At 43.3% G+C, this 15594-nt stretch overlaps 2 protein-coding genes across 7 annotated transcripts in view; one reads left to right on the top strand and one right to left on the bottom strand.

Moving 5' to 3' along the window:
- The window catches only part of GNA13 (G protein subunit alpha 13), a 39861-nt gene extending 27034 nt beyond the window's left edge, over positions 1-12827 (bottom strand). Inside the window, exons 1-2 of the mRNA XM_044982157.1 lie at positions 12471-12827; positions 7403-7629 (exon numbers count right to left, since the gene is read on the bottom strand). Of these exons, the coding sequence (XP_044838092.1) occupies positions 7403-7629; positions 12471-12753 (510 nt within the window). The 5' untranslated portion in view covers positions 12754-12827. The remainder of the gene's footprint in view (positions 1-7402; positions 7630-12470) is intronic.
- Positions 12828-12926: 99 nt separating this feature from the next.
- The window catches only part of RGS9 (regulator of G protein signaling 9), a 71244-nt gene continuing 68576 nt past the window's right edge, over positions 12927-15594 (top strand). The window contains exon 1 of one of the 6 annotated variants that reach the window (XM_044982156.1): positions 12927-13081. In XM_044982156.1, coding sequence (XP_044838091.1) covers positions 12962-13081 — 120 coding nt within the window. In that variant the 5' untranslated portion in view covers positions 12927-12961. The other 5 variants (XM_044982155.1, XM_044982154.1, XM_044982153.1 and 2 more) reach the window with 5 other exon arrangements.

The raw sequence follows: 15594 nt of genomic DNA, 5'->3' as shown, positions 1-15594 counted from the left end.
TAAACCTGGGTCTCTCCACATCCCATGTCAGTGCCCCAACCACTGGGCCATCCTTCTCCCCATGAAGTGTCTGCATATGCAAATTAAATGTGTTCCCCTGGCAAGCTGCCAGGGGTGTTCTCGATTGGAAAGAGCTTGCATCTCCCAAGTGTAGAAGCAGCATGCCAACCACAACATTCTGGATACCCAGCCCATACCTACCAAAATATAGTCCATCTTTAATAAGTCCCAAACTACATGTGAACCATTTTATCAGCAGCCTTTACAAAAGGAACAGATGCATCAGAAGGAAACTGAACTACTAGGTGTAAATACAAACCACACTGAACAGACTTTACATCACTGGCTAGATACAAAATTGCAACCACAAGAGGCAGCGTGCAAGATGAACAAGGCCACCAGGAGCACACTACTGCTTGCTCAGAACACAGCATACCAACTTGCAGCATGAAATTTATTTTCTATGTATTTTGAAAACGTTGTGCAGAACAAACTGCTCTATAATGCAAACAAAACCAACTCTCACTATAAGATCAATGTGCTATACCACACTAGGACTCTGCAATTACTTTAAATTTTGTAGCTAAGTAGAAACAAGTCACAAGCAAGGAGGAAAGAATGTTGGATAAGGAAGGAATGCAGTGCCAGAATGGAGTTACTGCAAAACTTACATGTCTGAAAGGGAAACTAGCCCCATTTTGGAAAACGAGGAAAGCCGGCACTTAAATTAGCATGAAGTATCACTGGAATGAAAATTATTCAGAACAATAAGTGTTATAAAAATCAGAGTATCTAGTTGTTTGCATAAGCCTAGTCTATGCCTAAAACTTAGTTGACCTGGTTATGGCACTCAGGGCTGTGAAAAATTTCCTGCTGTGTGAGATACAGTTATGTCGACTTAACACCCATTGTAGACACCGCTAGGTCAGGGGTCAGCAACCGGTGGCTCGCGGCTCGCCAGGGTAAGCACCCTGGCGGGCCGGCCCGGTTTGTTTATCTGCCGCGTCGGCAAGTTCGGCCGATCGCGGCTCCCACTGGCCGCGGTTCGCGGTCCCAGGCCAATGCGGGAGGCAGGAAGCCGCGGCCAGAACATCCCTTGGCTCGCGCCGCTTCCTGCCTCCCGCATTGGCCTGGGACCGCGAACCGCGGCCAGTGGGAGCCGCGATCGGCCGAACTTGCCGACGCGGCAGATAAACAAACCGGGCCGGCCCGCCAGGGTGCTTAGCCTGGCGAGCCGCGAGCCACCGGATGCCGACCCCTGGGCTAGGTTGACGAAAGAATTATTGCATCAATCTAGCTACCACCTTAAGGAGGTGGATTTACTACAGCTATGGAAAAAACCCTGTTACTATAGTAAGAGTCTACACCATCATGGTGTAATTGCAGCACTGCAGATACTGTGGTGTATATATACACCCACAGAAATTAAGGGGCCTGGAGAATTGCAAACATTTGTGGCCAGAGGCCCAGAATACTCTAATATGGGAATTCAGGCCTCTTCACATTGTCTAAAACTAGACTTAACCCAAATGTGATGTCCTGTAATCAAAATCAAATTGTGATATTTTAAAGTCAATTTGTTTTTAAAGAGGGAGCATACGTAGAAAATTCTCAAGAACTTTAAAACCCTTCTGAAGATCTGAAAGATAATTTGGAAGTGGATTGTCTCCCCCACTTCACAGAATTATAGGCAATGTAATTTTTACTGCCACCCCCACCCCTCAAATGGGTAGCATAAATGGCAATATGTAGTGTAGTGTATCCTGGTCCCAAGATATTAGAGGGAAAAGGAGAGTGAAGTAATATCTTTTATTGGACCAACTTCCAAGCCAGTGACCGTGAGGAGAGGTGTTACCTATCTCACTATCAATCTCTTCAGCAACCTCGTCCCAAAAAAACTAGTTACAGTAAGTTCTGTTCACTACTCATCAGGCCATTTAGGGAATCACTCCTTCCAGAGAGAAGCCTATCAGGAATCAGGATTACTTGTAACATTTTATCTCCTCATAATAAGCTGAATCAGGCAGAGAACTCAGTGTGGACCATATCCCATTAGATTTTCCCCTCTCCTTTGCAACATGTAAAGCTACAGAGAAACTGTAGCAAAACTAGCAAGAAAGATTCTAACTGAACACGCCTTTTCCGGTTTTCTATACTGTAATCTGATCTCGCTTAGAGGCAATGCCACAAGTAAACAGGAATCCAGAGGTAAAATACATATCCAGTTGTTTCCACCCTGTTTCAACACTCATATTAGCTGCAGTTCTCTGTAAATGGTGATTCCACAGACCAAGGTGGAATTACTGCATCCATGCACTTAAAACTGTTTAGCCCTGCCACTGCCTGTCAAGTCACAAGTAGGGCAAAAAATCGTATCTCCAGATTATTAAGGGAAATGTTGGTGAACAGTCACTCAAAGTATGTGAAATGGGAAAAGGATACCTCACTAAGTGCTGATACCAAAACTCGAAATCCATCTCAAAGTTTTTTCACCTGATGCAATTCCTTTAAATCTGAGTCAAAGTAATGATGGGACTGAAAAGTTGAGTTTTCATCTTGGTCCTGCCTATATCGCAAAAAAACTGGGAAAAATCCCAGAAGGAAATCCTGCCTGGAGATATTCCTACCAGAGTACTTCCCCACCATGCTGGGAGCTTGCTTTCCCCTTAATCTGCCCTAGGATCCTTCTACTAGCATGCACTCACACTCCCTCTTCTCCCACCTGTGTTCTTGCACAGAAGCACCTTCCTCAGTAATAAAAGCAAGACAATACTGGCACTAGAAGTTTCCTCTTCAGCTGCCAGTAACTTTGAAGAGAGCCCCCACCCCCCAAAAGAGCAAACAGTTTAAATTGAACAAGCAAATATTCCACCAACACAAGCATAAAAGCCAGGAAATCCCTAGTTAAACTGTCAGCCACCACTTGCAATCTATAACTATAATTTCACTTTCTCCACATTACCTCTTCCACATCTACCACCCACAGAAACACATGCTTCCTCCCTCCACCTCCACACAAAACATAGCTAATTTCACTCCCTCCAGTGGAGTGGTTACAAAGGGAGGTTTTGTAACTGATTGGAATGTTGACTTGGTATTGCATTGAAGGAGACTGTTAGTGTATATGGCATAGATTTTAGCTGGTTATGTTTACCTGAGTCATGTAGGAAGACAGATGGAACAGTTTATAATAGAATGTATTGGCTTAGAAGTTTGTAATATTTATTAGGTGATAGAAATGTGGGATGTTGTGGGTTTTCTCAACAGCCAATGATTGTGGTCAGTTAGCATTGCATGGTTTGAGCAGAGGGAAGAGGTGGCATGAGTGCGGTGGATGTGGGAAGGGAACATGATGAAGGCAAGGAATGGCTGAGAAGTTAACTAGGAAATTCCTGGCTTTATAAACTGTGTTAGTGGATTAATCACTTGAACAGCCTGAATTGGGTTTTAAATGAAGTTTTTTGTTTGAATGATTATAATTAGTCATTATAAAAGCGCTAAATATTACATAGCTCTTTTCATATTCAAAGCACGGTACAAGTATTAACTGATGGATCTTCATAAGCACCTCTGTGAAGTAGGCAAGTAACATCCCCATTTTGCAGCTTGAGAACCCCCCAGTTAATGATTTGCTCAAGACCACAACAATTAGCATTAGAGCAGGGATTAGAAGTCATCAGTTCCAGAGTAACCCTGCCTCTTATTAAGAAACTGCAACTGAGTTTTAGCATCCCACCAGCACTGCTATAAGTAAAGTTAAGTTAAGTTGATTCTTCAATGCCATGCTCCCATCTCTAGCTCTAATTCTCTCCTCAAAACCTTCCTTCCCCCAGGTTTCATCAATTTGTTGTAAGGACAAACTCAATGCTCTCTCACAAGAGCACTTCTACTGTTGCAAACAAGTTTGAGGTGTACTTCTGATGACATTCTCAACCTGCCTTTCTTCTCAGTACTCACCCTCCACATTCTGTCACTTAACTCAGTTGATCTCTCCCCTCCACCCTTTTCTTTGGGCAATCTTCACTGCTTTCACTCACTTCATTTCCTTCACTGCTCTGCTCTCAGCCTGTTTTCTTCTGCCTTCATGCACACAAATTCCATCCATTCTCATAGTTCCAGCTTACCATGTCCACACAGATGACTTCATTCTTATTCACTAACCTTTTTCCTTCTGTCCAGTCTCATAACTACATCTGCAACATCTCCTCCTGACTGTTGTTCCTATACAACCTCAAATTCAGGGCAATGAAAACTGAACCCCATCTTCTCTTGAAAACTTTGTTCGTGACCTTTAAACTTTCACTACAGTACCTCAAAATGTCATATTCCACTCCTTTCTCCTCCACTTTCACCAAATCCTGTCATTACTTCTACATCTCCAAAAAGCCAACTCTTCCAGCGCCATATCACCCCCACCCCCCAACAGCCTTTGCCCATGCCTTGTTCACCTCACAATTTGTGAAGTGCAAATTTTTCTTGTATGCATCTCATCCCACGCTCCTATCAAGTTCAAGTTTCTAGTCCTTACTTCCAAGGCCTTGCACAACTCATCTGTCTACCTCTCTACTCATGTCTTCACATTCTCCCTCCCACTGCCTTAGTTACTCCTGAGACTCCCTCCTATGCAATCCTTCCATATCTTCCTCCCACACCATGTCCATGCTTGAACAACCTTCCTCTTCAATCAATCCCACTAAAAAGACCTCTACAGAGTCTTTCAGCAATGACACAGCAAAAATCTGTACTTTACCAAACTGGCATATCATACAGATTGTTAGGCCAGAAATGTAGCCTCTTTAACAGATGTACATTCATACAGATTCTAATTTGGGGACAGTTTAATCAGTCTTTCTGGTGACTTTTAGAAGAGTGCACCTACTCTAGCTCCTACTCAAAACAAAACTGTGCATATGTCACAACTCTCGTCAAAGCGTACTTGATGGACTAAGGAAGACATGAAGATAGCAAGGGAGAGGAGTTCTTCAGCTTAAAGACTGATTAAAAACACCAAGTGTGACTAATGAAAAGATTTTCCATGAAAGGTTTTCAAGATGAACTATTTGATCTAAAGGACTGAGCATATTCATTAAAAACTTTTTTTTTTTTTTTAAAGACGGCTGTGTCATCCATAGTAAATACTTTATCAGGAATATCATCTCCACACCAGAAGAGAATCCTGAGCACTGGGAAAACGTCTACTCCTTTATAATTCTTTCTGAAGACAAAGCCATGTTTCACTTCAACTTCCTTTGCTGGACCAGACTCCCTTTACAGCCAATCACACTTGCCTCAGCAACAATCCAACATTTGTTAACACAGGCAGCATGTTTGCCAGGAATTAGTCTCATATAGTATCACTACTAAGCTGGTCCACAATATTCATACTGCCTGAATACTCACCCAATTTACATTCTCTGGAAGCCAATCTAGCTTCAGGCCAATACATACATACATACAAACAAGAGTATTCACACAGCTTATGTTAAATCAGTGTATACAATAGCCCATAAAAGCTTAGAAGACATCATGGTCTATTGCTCATAAAAATAACCCCCATATTTGAGGTAAGACTATGAAATTAACAACCTAGGTTTGTGTATTTTAAATTGTAACAAGACTGCAAGTGAAAAATCAAGTTAAGAAAATGTTAGCCTTAATCTACCTACAGTAGTGGCCAAAGAGTGCAAGCTCTGACATCCCTATGTACTGCAACAGTTCACTGTCACAGGCTAGTCCAACAGCATCAGCTTTAACTTTGAATTTTCATTTTGTTTCACAATATCAATGTAGGTAGCAGAACTTTGTCACCTGAGATATACTAATAAAGAGTTAAATATAGAGTTCCTGTATCCAATACTGAAGTGGTTTAACTTTTTATATACAAACCAATACAATACAAAAAGCAAATACTTAAAAAGCACAATAGTAACAAGAGAAACTTGGTGTAAATGAATGAAATTGATGGGTTAACATATCTTCTCTCCTCTAAATTTATTCCACTAGAGATGAGCAAAAATCAAATCGTGCTTGCAATTTAAAGTATTATATATTCCAAATGTCCCTTCTAAAACTACACAGTGGAATTATGGTTCTGATAAATTTATCGCCCTGATAAAAGTTCCATCTAGCTCTCTCATTTTAGTGTTGAGGGAACTTTTAAAAGTCAAATTTTACAGATGTCTGAGCTTAAATTTTGATTTTTATTTATTTTTTAATCAAAGAGGGAGAGGAAAGGTTAAATTTGGCTGAGAGAGTAAAAAAAATTGTCTAGTCCTTAAACTTGGTGTCTAGTGAGTATGCATTGTCAACTACTTACATAATGTGTAGTGAATCTGAAAATCCAAATCCCCTGAAGTCAAAACGAATCAGAGAATTACACGGGATACACAGTGCAATCTCAACTACACAGTTATTACTTAGCAAGTGAAGACATGGAAGCCCATTGTTACTAAGCATGCAAAACTAGGCAAATTCACCTACATACTAAAAAGTATTTTAGAAGGGATCAAGGTTACAAATGCACAATTTTTATTTGCAAGTTATATCAGAACTTCCACTATTTAGGAAAATCACCTTAAAGTTGTTATATGCTAGAGTTTGATTTTCAGTCAGAACTAGGCTTTTCCTCGCTTAAAGACACAAAAAATTGTCATCTTGTATCTCTTTTCCATATCACTTACATTAAAAATGCAACTTCCAATGGGTTATCACCCTGTGTTTCTTTTGCCATCCCACACAAACACCTACCCATCCTAGAATCAAGCTAGTCAACTAGAAGTCCATATCTCCAACTGAACTTCAACAAAATAGGTGATCACATGAAAACAACACACATGAAATGAATCAGGAAATGCAGAGGGAATGCTTGCAAGATTGCTCAGATTGGAATAGAGAAGAGAGTAGTTTAAAAACCCTTTTTCTAATAAAAATCAAGTGTATAACCACTTTTTTTTAAAAAAGGAAGAATAATCACATAAAATACTAGATATTAATTCTCCCCTCCACATCATTTAAAAAAAGTTTCAATACACCAAAGAGGAAGAATGGTCTTGCAGTTAAGGCACTGGAATGAGACAAACCATCTAGATTCAATTACTAGGTCTGCTACAGACTCAGAGCATGACAGCAAGTCAACCTTACTGAACTTCACCTCTCTCATCCGCCAAGTGGGGACTAATACTTCCTTATGTTTTGTTTCAGCTCAATCTAGCTTTCTTGGTTAAAAGTAAAAGCTATAACTAGTCTGCAATTCCATGGGCTAGTATTTTAGGTAGGCCTCATGATATACGTCAATGATAACAGCCTGAAGGAGGCAGATTTAAATTAGTGTTTACTGAAAAATGATACAGGAACAATGCATCATACAGATGTCATTGACGGTATTAAGAAAGCCACAGCTTACCAGTTGGAATTCTCTGCGTCTGTCATAGGCATGCTGGATTCCATTATCTGCCCACAGTGATTTTATTGCTGGAAGGTACTGTAAAAAAACCTGAGTCTCCACCATCCCTTGTGCCACCATTGTTGACCGAGTATCAAAAGCCATCATCTTATCCCCATTATTCTGGTTGTCAGGATCTCCCCAGGGAATATGAAGTTTCTCTCGAGCATCTACGAGGACTCTCACACCTTGGAGAAAAAAAAATGGGAAAGTGCCATGATTAGATACTTCCAATATCTGCTATGTCTAGTCATTACACTAGGCCCTGAACCTGCAAAGACTTAAACACACATGTAACCGTATGCATTATGTGTAAATATTTCCAGGGCTGGGATCCTAGCTATTAATGCTCTGTATCTCAGGATAATATGACAGCTGTCAATTTTCTGATTGCAGATATTAAGATCCTTATGAAGAACAGAACCAGCAATACTGTAAGGTTCCTATTACCAGGATTTTTTTTATCTTGTATTATGACTAGTATGGATTGTAAATAATATTCTAAACGACAGAGTAAGCAATCTAAGCTGGCAAATGAAAAATGTCACAAAACCTATTTGTATGCAGCATTGTAGCCATGTTGGTCCCGGGATATTAGAGACAACTTGGGTGAGGTAACCCTCTTTTATTGGGCCAACTTCTGTCAGAGAGAGACAAGAGACACGGAGTTAGTTTCCCAGACCTGAAAAAGAGCTCTGTATAAGCTTTAAAGCTTGTCTCTCTCACTAACAGAAGTTGGTCCAGTAAAAGATATTACTTAACCCACTTTATCACTTTACAAGGCCTATTTGTCACTTGTCAAAATTCTGAAGCCAGTTATGGCAGTTGACTTTACCTGGCAAGAGCCCAAGATTTCAGGCCTATAAGTTAGTTATGCTAAGCACCATTTCAGAATACAATGAAGTCTCTAGTATCCTGCTTTAAGGCATCTCCTTGTTTCCATATATTGTAATACACTTGGTAGATAAGAACCTAAGAACGGCCATACGGGTCAGACCAATGGCCCATATAGGCCAATATCTTGTCTTGCAACAGTGGCGAATGTCAGATGCTTTGGAGAGAAAGAACAGAACAATTATCAGAAGAAACAGAACAATAATCCACCCTCTGTTGTCCAGTTCCAGATTCTGAAAGTCTGAGGGTTAGGGACACCCAGAGCATGGGGTTTCATCGCTCATCATCTTAGCTAACAGCCACTGATGGACCTATCCTCCTATCTTGACAAAGTGGGTATTCACCCACAAAAGCTTATGCTCCAATACATCTGTTAGTCTATAAGGTGCCACAGGACTCTTTGTTGCTTTTTACAGATCCAGACTAACACAGTTACCCCTCTGATACTATCCTCCATGAATTTATCTAATTCTTTTTTGTACCCAGTTATACTTTTGGCCTTCACAACATCCACTGGAAAGGAGTTCTACAGGTTAACTGTGGGCTGTGTTAAGAAGTACTTCCTTATGCTTGTTTTAAACCTGCTGACTATTAATTTCACTGGGTGACCTTTGGTTCTTGTGTTATGTGAAGAGGTAAATAATATGTCCTTATTCATTTTCTCCACACCATTCATGATTTTATAGACCTCTATTGCATCCTTCCTCGGTTGGCTCTTTTCCAAACTGAACAGTCCCAATATGGAAGCTGTTCGATAGCCCTAATAATTTCTGTTGTCCTTCTGTGTACTTTTTCCAGTTCCAATACATTTTTTGAGATCAGGCAACCAGATCTGCATGCAGTATTCAAGGTGTCAGGGTACCATGGATTTATACAGTGGCATTATGTGATACTGTGTCTTATCTCTTTCCTAATGGTTCCTAACATTGTTAGTTTTTTTGATTGCTGCTGTACAGATGTTTTCAGAGACCTAACCATGAGGACTCCAAGATCTCTTCCTTGAATGATAACCAGTAAGATAGATCTTATCATTTTCTACGTATAATTGGGATTATGTTTTCCACCACACATTACTTTGTACTCAAAACTAAATTTCATCTGCACTTTCTTGCCCAGTAACCCAGTTTAATGAGATCGCTTTGTAACTCTCTGCAGTCAGCTTTGGATGGAACTATCTTGAGTAAATTTGTATAATCTGCAAATTTTGCCACCTCACCGTTTGCTCCCTTTTTCAGATAATTTATGAATATGTTGAACAGCATTGGTCCCAGTACAGATCCTTGAGGGTCCCCACTATTTACCTATGTCCATTGTGAAAAGTGACCATTTATACCTACCCTTTGTTTCCTATCTTTTAGCCAGTTATTGATCCTGAGAGGACCTTCCCTCATCTCATGACAAATTACTTTGCTTGAGAGCCTTTGGTATGGAACATTGTCAAAGGCTTTCTGAAAAATCCAAGGACATGATATCAACTTGATCACTCTTGTCCATATGCTTTTTGACTCCCTTCAAGAATTCTAATAGATTGGTGAAATATGATTTCCCTTTACAAAAGCCGTGATGAACACAATATGTTGAGGAAGAGTCATCTATATATCTGATAATTCTGTTCTTTACTAGAGCCAGTATATCTGGTACTGAAGTTAGGCTTACAGGTCTTTAATTGCCAGGGTCGCCTTTGTAGCCTTTTTTTAAAATTGGCATTACATTACCTATCCTCCAGTCATGTGAGGCTGATGTGACATTATAAACTACTAATTGTGGTATATATTGTTTACATCTGAGTTCCTTCAGAACTCTTGGGTGAATACCATTTGCTCCTGGTGACTTATTAAAGTTTAATGTATCAATTTGTTCCAAAACCTCCTTTATGCCTAAAGACAGTAGAAACACTGAGATTATAGATTTCAGGGATACAGTTAGTCAACACGTTTACCAATGTGACATTAATCAACACTTTATAAAATGTAAATTTCTGTTTTTAAAGATACTCTGATTTGATTAAATGTACACAATAACTAATCATGTTTAGTACCATTATACATACAGTATTTCCCTACTCTTACTTTTTACTCTGATGAATTCTTAGAGAAGAAAAGTTAATTAAGCAATTTAAACTAGTTTAATATTTGACCTTTTAAAATCCATCTACGCAGCAGTAGAAAAAAATAACGACTGAGGGATTATGCTACCATTAGATTTACTGATAGATAGGAGAAAGTATGAAAAGAGGAAATCAGCATGGTGACGCAAGTACAGGACAGGCACATGGGATCAAAATATCTTGATGTGAGAACCACTTTTATGATAAAATTAGACATTTTTCTTATGAGGGTGATATACAAACTATTTTTAAAATGTTCATTCTCTTCAGGTAATACTTAACCATACCTTCCGGATTGGCAAATGGAAGAAAATTAAAGTATTAGAACATTCATCTGCAATCCTTATTTGCATACTGTTTTACAGCAGTAGAACCACCTGAATTTACAAATAGAACTCTGCCCCGAGCATCTGCCCAATACATATTTGCTCAGGGTAAGGAAAAGCATTATTATTTAGTTTTTTGCAGCTCCTGAACACATACTAGGCAATTGATGGAACAAAGACTAGGGGTAAAATTTTCAACTGAGTAATTATTTTAGGAGTCTAGGTCCCTTTTTCAAAGGTGACTTTTAGACATAGTCTAGTTTTACTGAAAGTCAATGGAACTTAACTCCTAAATCACAGGCACACTTTGAAAATGGAATTTAAGACTCCTATATCACTTATATATTTTGAAAATCTTATCCCTGGTGTCTGCCTTGAAAACTTTATAGTCTAATCTGAAAATGAGATGAAGATAAAAATTTAGAGGGGCTGGGGTAAGAAAAAAATAAAAGGATGACAGCAATCATCGGACACACTCATTTAAGTCACATGCACATCTCAGTTATGGCACTCTGGCTCTGGAGGGGGCACAGAATGGGATGAGTATGTGGGCTTCTCTTAACAACTAGGTCAGTTTAAGTTTCCACATTTACAGCAATGCAGCTTCTACTAAATCAATTTGATATGCAAATCCCTCTCCACAAACACAGGACACGTCTCTTTATATAGATAGATATAGATATGTATATGTATATATAAACTTTCAAGTGCACTGTTTCCTCCTTTCCATGACTTATCACACTGGGACACCTTACTAGGAAGTGGTGAGGCTGAAATCTGTCTGAATGAAATTTTTGTGTATGCGTTTTGCATGAATAAAGCTAGGAAAATACTGCACGATAAGCTAGAATCCCTCAATATCGAACCTCGCATCAGAGAGTGTCACTGGTTGCAGCCCAGACTACCTCTACTTCCTGTAGGGTGGCCCGCCAGTTCGGAGACTCTCCCCTCAGTGGTTATTACATAAACTAGTGCTGGGTTGTATAAAAGTGTGAAGTGATTGAAATAAAACCAAGCCGATCAGGCAGAAAATGATCGGACGGTAAGAGACAGGGCTGCTCCTTGGACACATCTGAGGAAGGTAATAGTCTAGTGGAGGAGGAGGAGGAGGAGGGGTTTCTGTGCCCCACCCACTCCCTACCTCCCCCGCCCCACTCTCATTCCCCCCCCCCCGCCCCGGCTATGTCCCCCCACGATCCATACTCTCTTGCCCCCCACACACCTCGTGCTTTCAAGGCCCCCCCTCCCTGAGGCCACGCCTCCCCACACCATCCTCTCTTACCCCCACCTTCCTCCCTCAGGGTCCAGACCCGCCCATGCTTTCTCTCTCTCCCCCCCCCCCCCCCGGCAACACGCCCTCGGCACAGCCCCGCGCGCTCTCTCCCCCCCACACCTGGAGACCAATTACTACGGCTCCCCCCCCCACCACAACGCGCTCTCACCTCTCCCGGATCGTCCCCCCTTCCCCTATACCTCCCTCACCTGCGGGCCAGACCCCCCTCTCGGTCCCCCCCCCCCACGACCATACCCCAGCGCCCACTCCCCCCGCGGCCGCCCCTCAGACCTTCCCCCTCCCGCCATCTGACGCTACTGTCGACACCAGGCCAGCGTCCCGGGAGGCCAGTCGCCGGCCCCCGGCCCCGCCCCCTACCCCGGCCCCGACAAGCCCAGCGGCCGCGGCGGGGCCCGGCCCGGCGCCCACCTTTGATCACGTTGCTGTAGATGGTGGCGCGGAACTCCTCGCGGGCCGTGCGGTCCCAGTCCTGCCCGTGGATGATCCGCATCTGCTTGAGGAAGGTGGACTTGCCGCTCTCGCCCGCGCCCAGCAGGAGGATCTTGACGAGGCGCTTCACGTAGGTCTTCTCGCGGTTCAGGCACTTGTCGATCTCCTTGGACTTGCGCTGCTGCTCGGCCTCGGTGCTGGTCAGCAGGCAGCCGGGGAAGCAGCCCGACAGCGCGGAGCGGGACGGCAGGAAGTCCGCCATCTTAGCGAGCACTGCCAGGGAGCGGCCGCCGCGCGCCGCAGCTGCTGCAGCCCAGCGCTCCCCTCGGCGCGGACGCCTGCGCATGCGCCTCGCAGGCGGCGGCAGCTGCCGCCGCCCGGAAAGAGACACGTGACCGCGGGGGCGGGCCTCCCCTCACACCCGCCGCGTGACTGGGCTGCCCTATCCGCCGCCGCCTGCCCTTCGTCACATGATTCGCCTTCCCCTCGGCGACCCAGCGCCGTCACGTGGCGGCTTTGCCGCCTATTGGGTTTCGCCTGTGTGTACCTGGGCGGGGCTAACGTCGTCGCAGGATGTCGCGAGATCCAGGGTATTTGGGGGCGAGTCCGCCTTAAACAGCGGCCGGCCGCGCGCCTCTGTCTGCGCGTGCGTACTCCGCTCGCGCGTGCAACGTGACACCCCGGGCCCGCGTCCCGTGGCACGCGCAGGGTACGAGCAGGGCAGGGCCCCCACACAGGCGGGGCTGCTAAGCGTAGGTACTCAGTGCACCTGTGTGGCAGCCACACAGACCTAGCCGTGCACGCACGTGTGGATTTGCACACGCCTGCTCTGACACGTCTGTGCACCCACGGACAGTCGTGCAGGCACAGGTGTGCCCAGGGCTGATGAGGGAGATTGGGGGCCGAGGGGACCATTGTACCCACAGCGGAGCTCGGGGCGGGCTTCTGCACTGTCTGTCACTGGGACTCCTGGGACACCGAGCCCCCCAGGTCTCTCCCAAGGCCTGACTGCACACTCACCCTTCTCTTGTTTTACCAGATTCTGCTGCCCTTTCGTGGTAACTTTGCTGCTGTAGTAAGCGTGTCATTTGGGGCTTGGAAAGACTCAAAACGTGGACTTTTTGTGGGGTGGGGCAGTTTCTAACGTTTTGATCCAAATAGAGACTAGTCATTGGAAAAATGGCATCATGTGGCTCCATTTTTTTTCCTGTTTACTTTTGTTTTTTGGTCTCTCTGTGATCCCATATTATACATCTTTAATTTACAAGTAAGATTTTTTTTTTTCAAACATCCACTACTGCAAATTCAGCCTGGAATCAGAATGTCAAAATGGGTTCTGTCCACACATTTCAGTAATAATAAATATTTTGCAAATACATCTTATCTGGCAATTCTGTTGCAGTTACATTAGCCAGACCAAAATGTATACCAGTCCCGCTTTAGTGGTTCAGATCTAACACATCTTATAGGACTAAACATGAATCAATTTAGTTTACTAAGTAAAGTAAGTCGATTAACACAGAGACACCAGATCTGTGGAGTAAGAGGCTGCCGTTTTTACAGTCACTTTTTGGATCATAACTACTACAATAAAATAAGTGGCCAGATTTTCTGTTGCAGCTGAGATCCGGTTGATGCAGCAGAAGAAAGGCTACTAGGGAGCAAGTCACTTTGCTCAGCTTTCCCTTTCCCCAAGTCTGGTCTTGCTAAAGGTTAGAGCAGGGGTCGGCAAACTTTCAGAAGTGGTGAGCTGAGTCTTCATTTATTCACTCTAATTTAAGGTTTCGTGTGCCAGCAATACATTTTAACGTTTTTAGAAGGTCTCTTTCTATAAGTCTATAATATATAACTAAACTATTGTTGTATGTAAAGTAAATAGGTTTCTAAAATGTTTAAGAAGCTTCATTTAAATTAAATTAAAATGCAGAGCCCCCGGGACTGGTGGCCAGGACCCAGGCAGTGTGAGTGCCACTGAAAATCAGCTTGCGTGCTGCCTTTGGCACATGTGCCATAGGTTGCCTACCCCTGGGTTAGAGCATCTTGGGTGGGACTGTCCACCAGCTCAGGATAATCATAGAAAAACATGCTCTGACCTTTCTTACACATGAAGGAAATGATGTAGGAGCCACTACATCAACTCTATTCCTGCTGGGGAGATACAATTAATTGTCACTCTCTCAGGCCAGAGCAAAGGGAACATAATTGTCCAGGGAATCTTGCACGGTGTGTTTGCGTAGGCATAGTGAAGCAGGTGGTATCACTCATGAATAGGCAATTAATTAAGGAATGGGGATAATTAGAAGCAGAAGTGTACGGGGTGCTGGAACAATTTGTATAGTAGGGGTACTGAGAGCCATTAAACCAAACTGTAAACCCAGTATATGAGGGAAAGCACTTCAAGCCAGGGGGTGTGCCAGAATCCCTAGTTCCAGCACCTATGGAAGTGTGTACATCAAACTGATGATGGAACAATTCAGGCATTTATTTGTATCTGTAAATGCAAATCTCTCAAGCATTTAAACACAATATGCAGGGCAGCTCTTCGTCTGTGATGGTTTGAAGGAGCATGATTTCAAAACACTGTGGGCCAAATTCAGCTTTGTCCACAATATTCTGGGATGTTCTCAGTCTGTGACAGTCACTTTGATAAAAGAAGAGGAGCAATATCGTGATTAGAAGGCTTTGGAGGCTTTCCTGGCAGTTGGGAAGTGGACAGCTGGAAATGTGAAGTGACTGACAGTTGGGACTGGGAATGTCAGTAGGGTCTGGGGAGCTGAGAGTGACTGCTGGAAATGGACAATTGGATGGTGACAGTCAGAACTGGTCAGCTGGGAGTGGGCAGCTGGAGAGAGAAGGAGACTGAAAGAAGTTTGACCTCCTGGAGCAGGACAGGGAGTCGGGGAACAGGCAGTGAGGAACAGCCAAAAGACTGTAGGAATGACTGTGTGAGAAGAACACAGGGTGAGGCATGGGAAAGTGAAGTGATGCAAAGCGAGAGAGGAAGGAAAATGATGAAACCAACAGAACCATGGAGAACTAGACAGAGAGTGAAACAGTCTGTGAGATCCCGCTGGAAGGGTAGTGTCAGAGGCCTGGTTCTTCT

This window comes from Mauremys mutica, chromosome 12, assembly GCF_020497125.1.
Source record: "Mauremys mutica isolate MM-2020 ecotype Southern chromosome 12, ASM2049712v1, whole genome shotgun sequence".
Lineage (NCBI taxonomy): Eukaryota > Metazoa > Chordata > Testudines > Geoemydidae > Mauremys > Mauremys mutica.
This window is presented reverse-complemented; position numbering and strand designations above follow the sequence as displayed.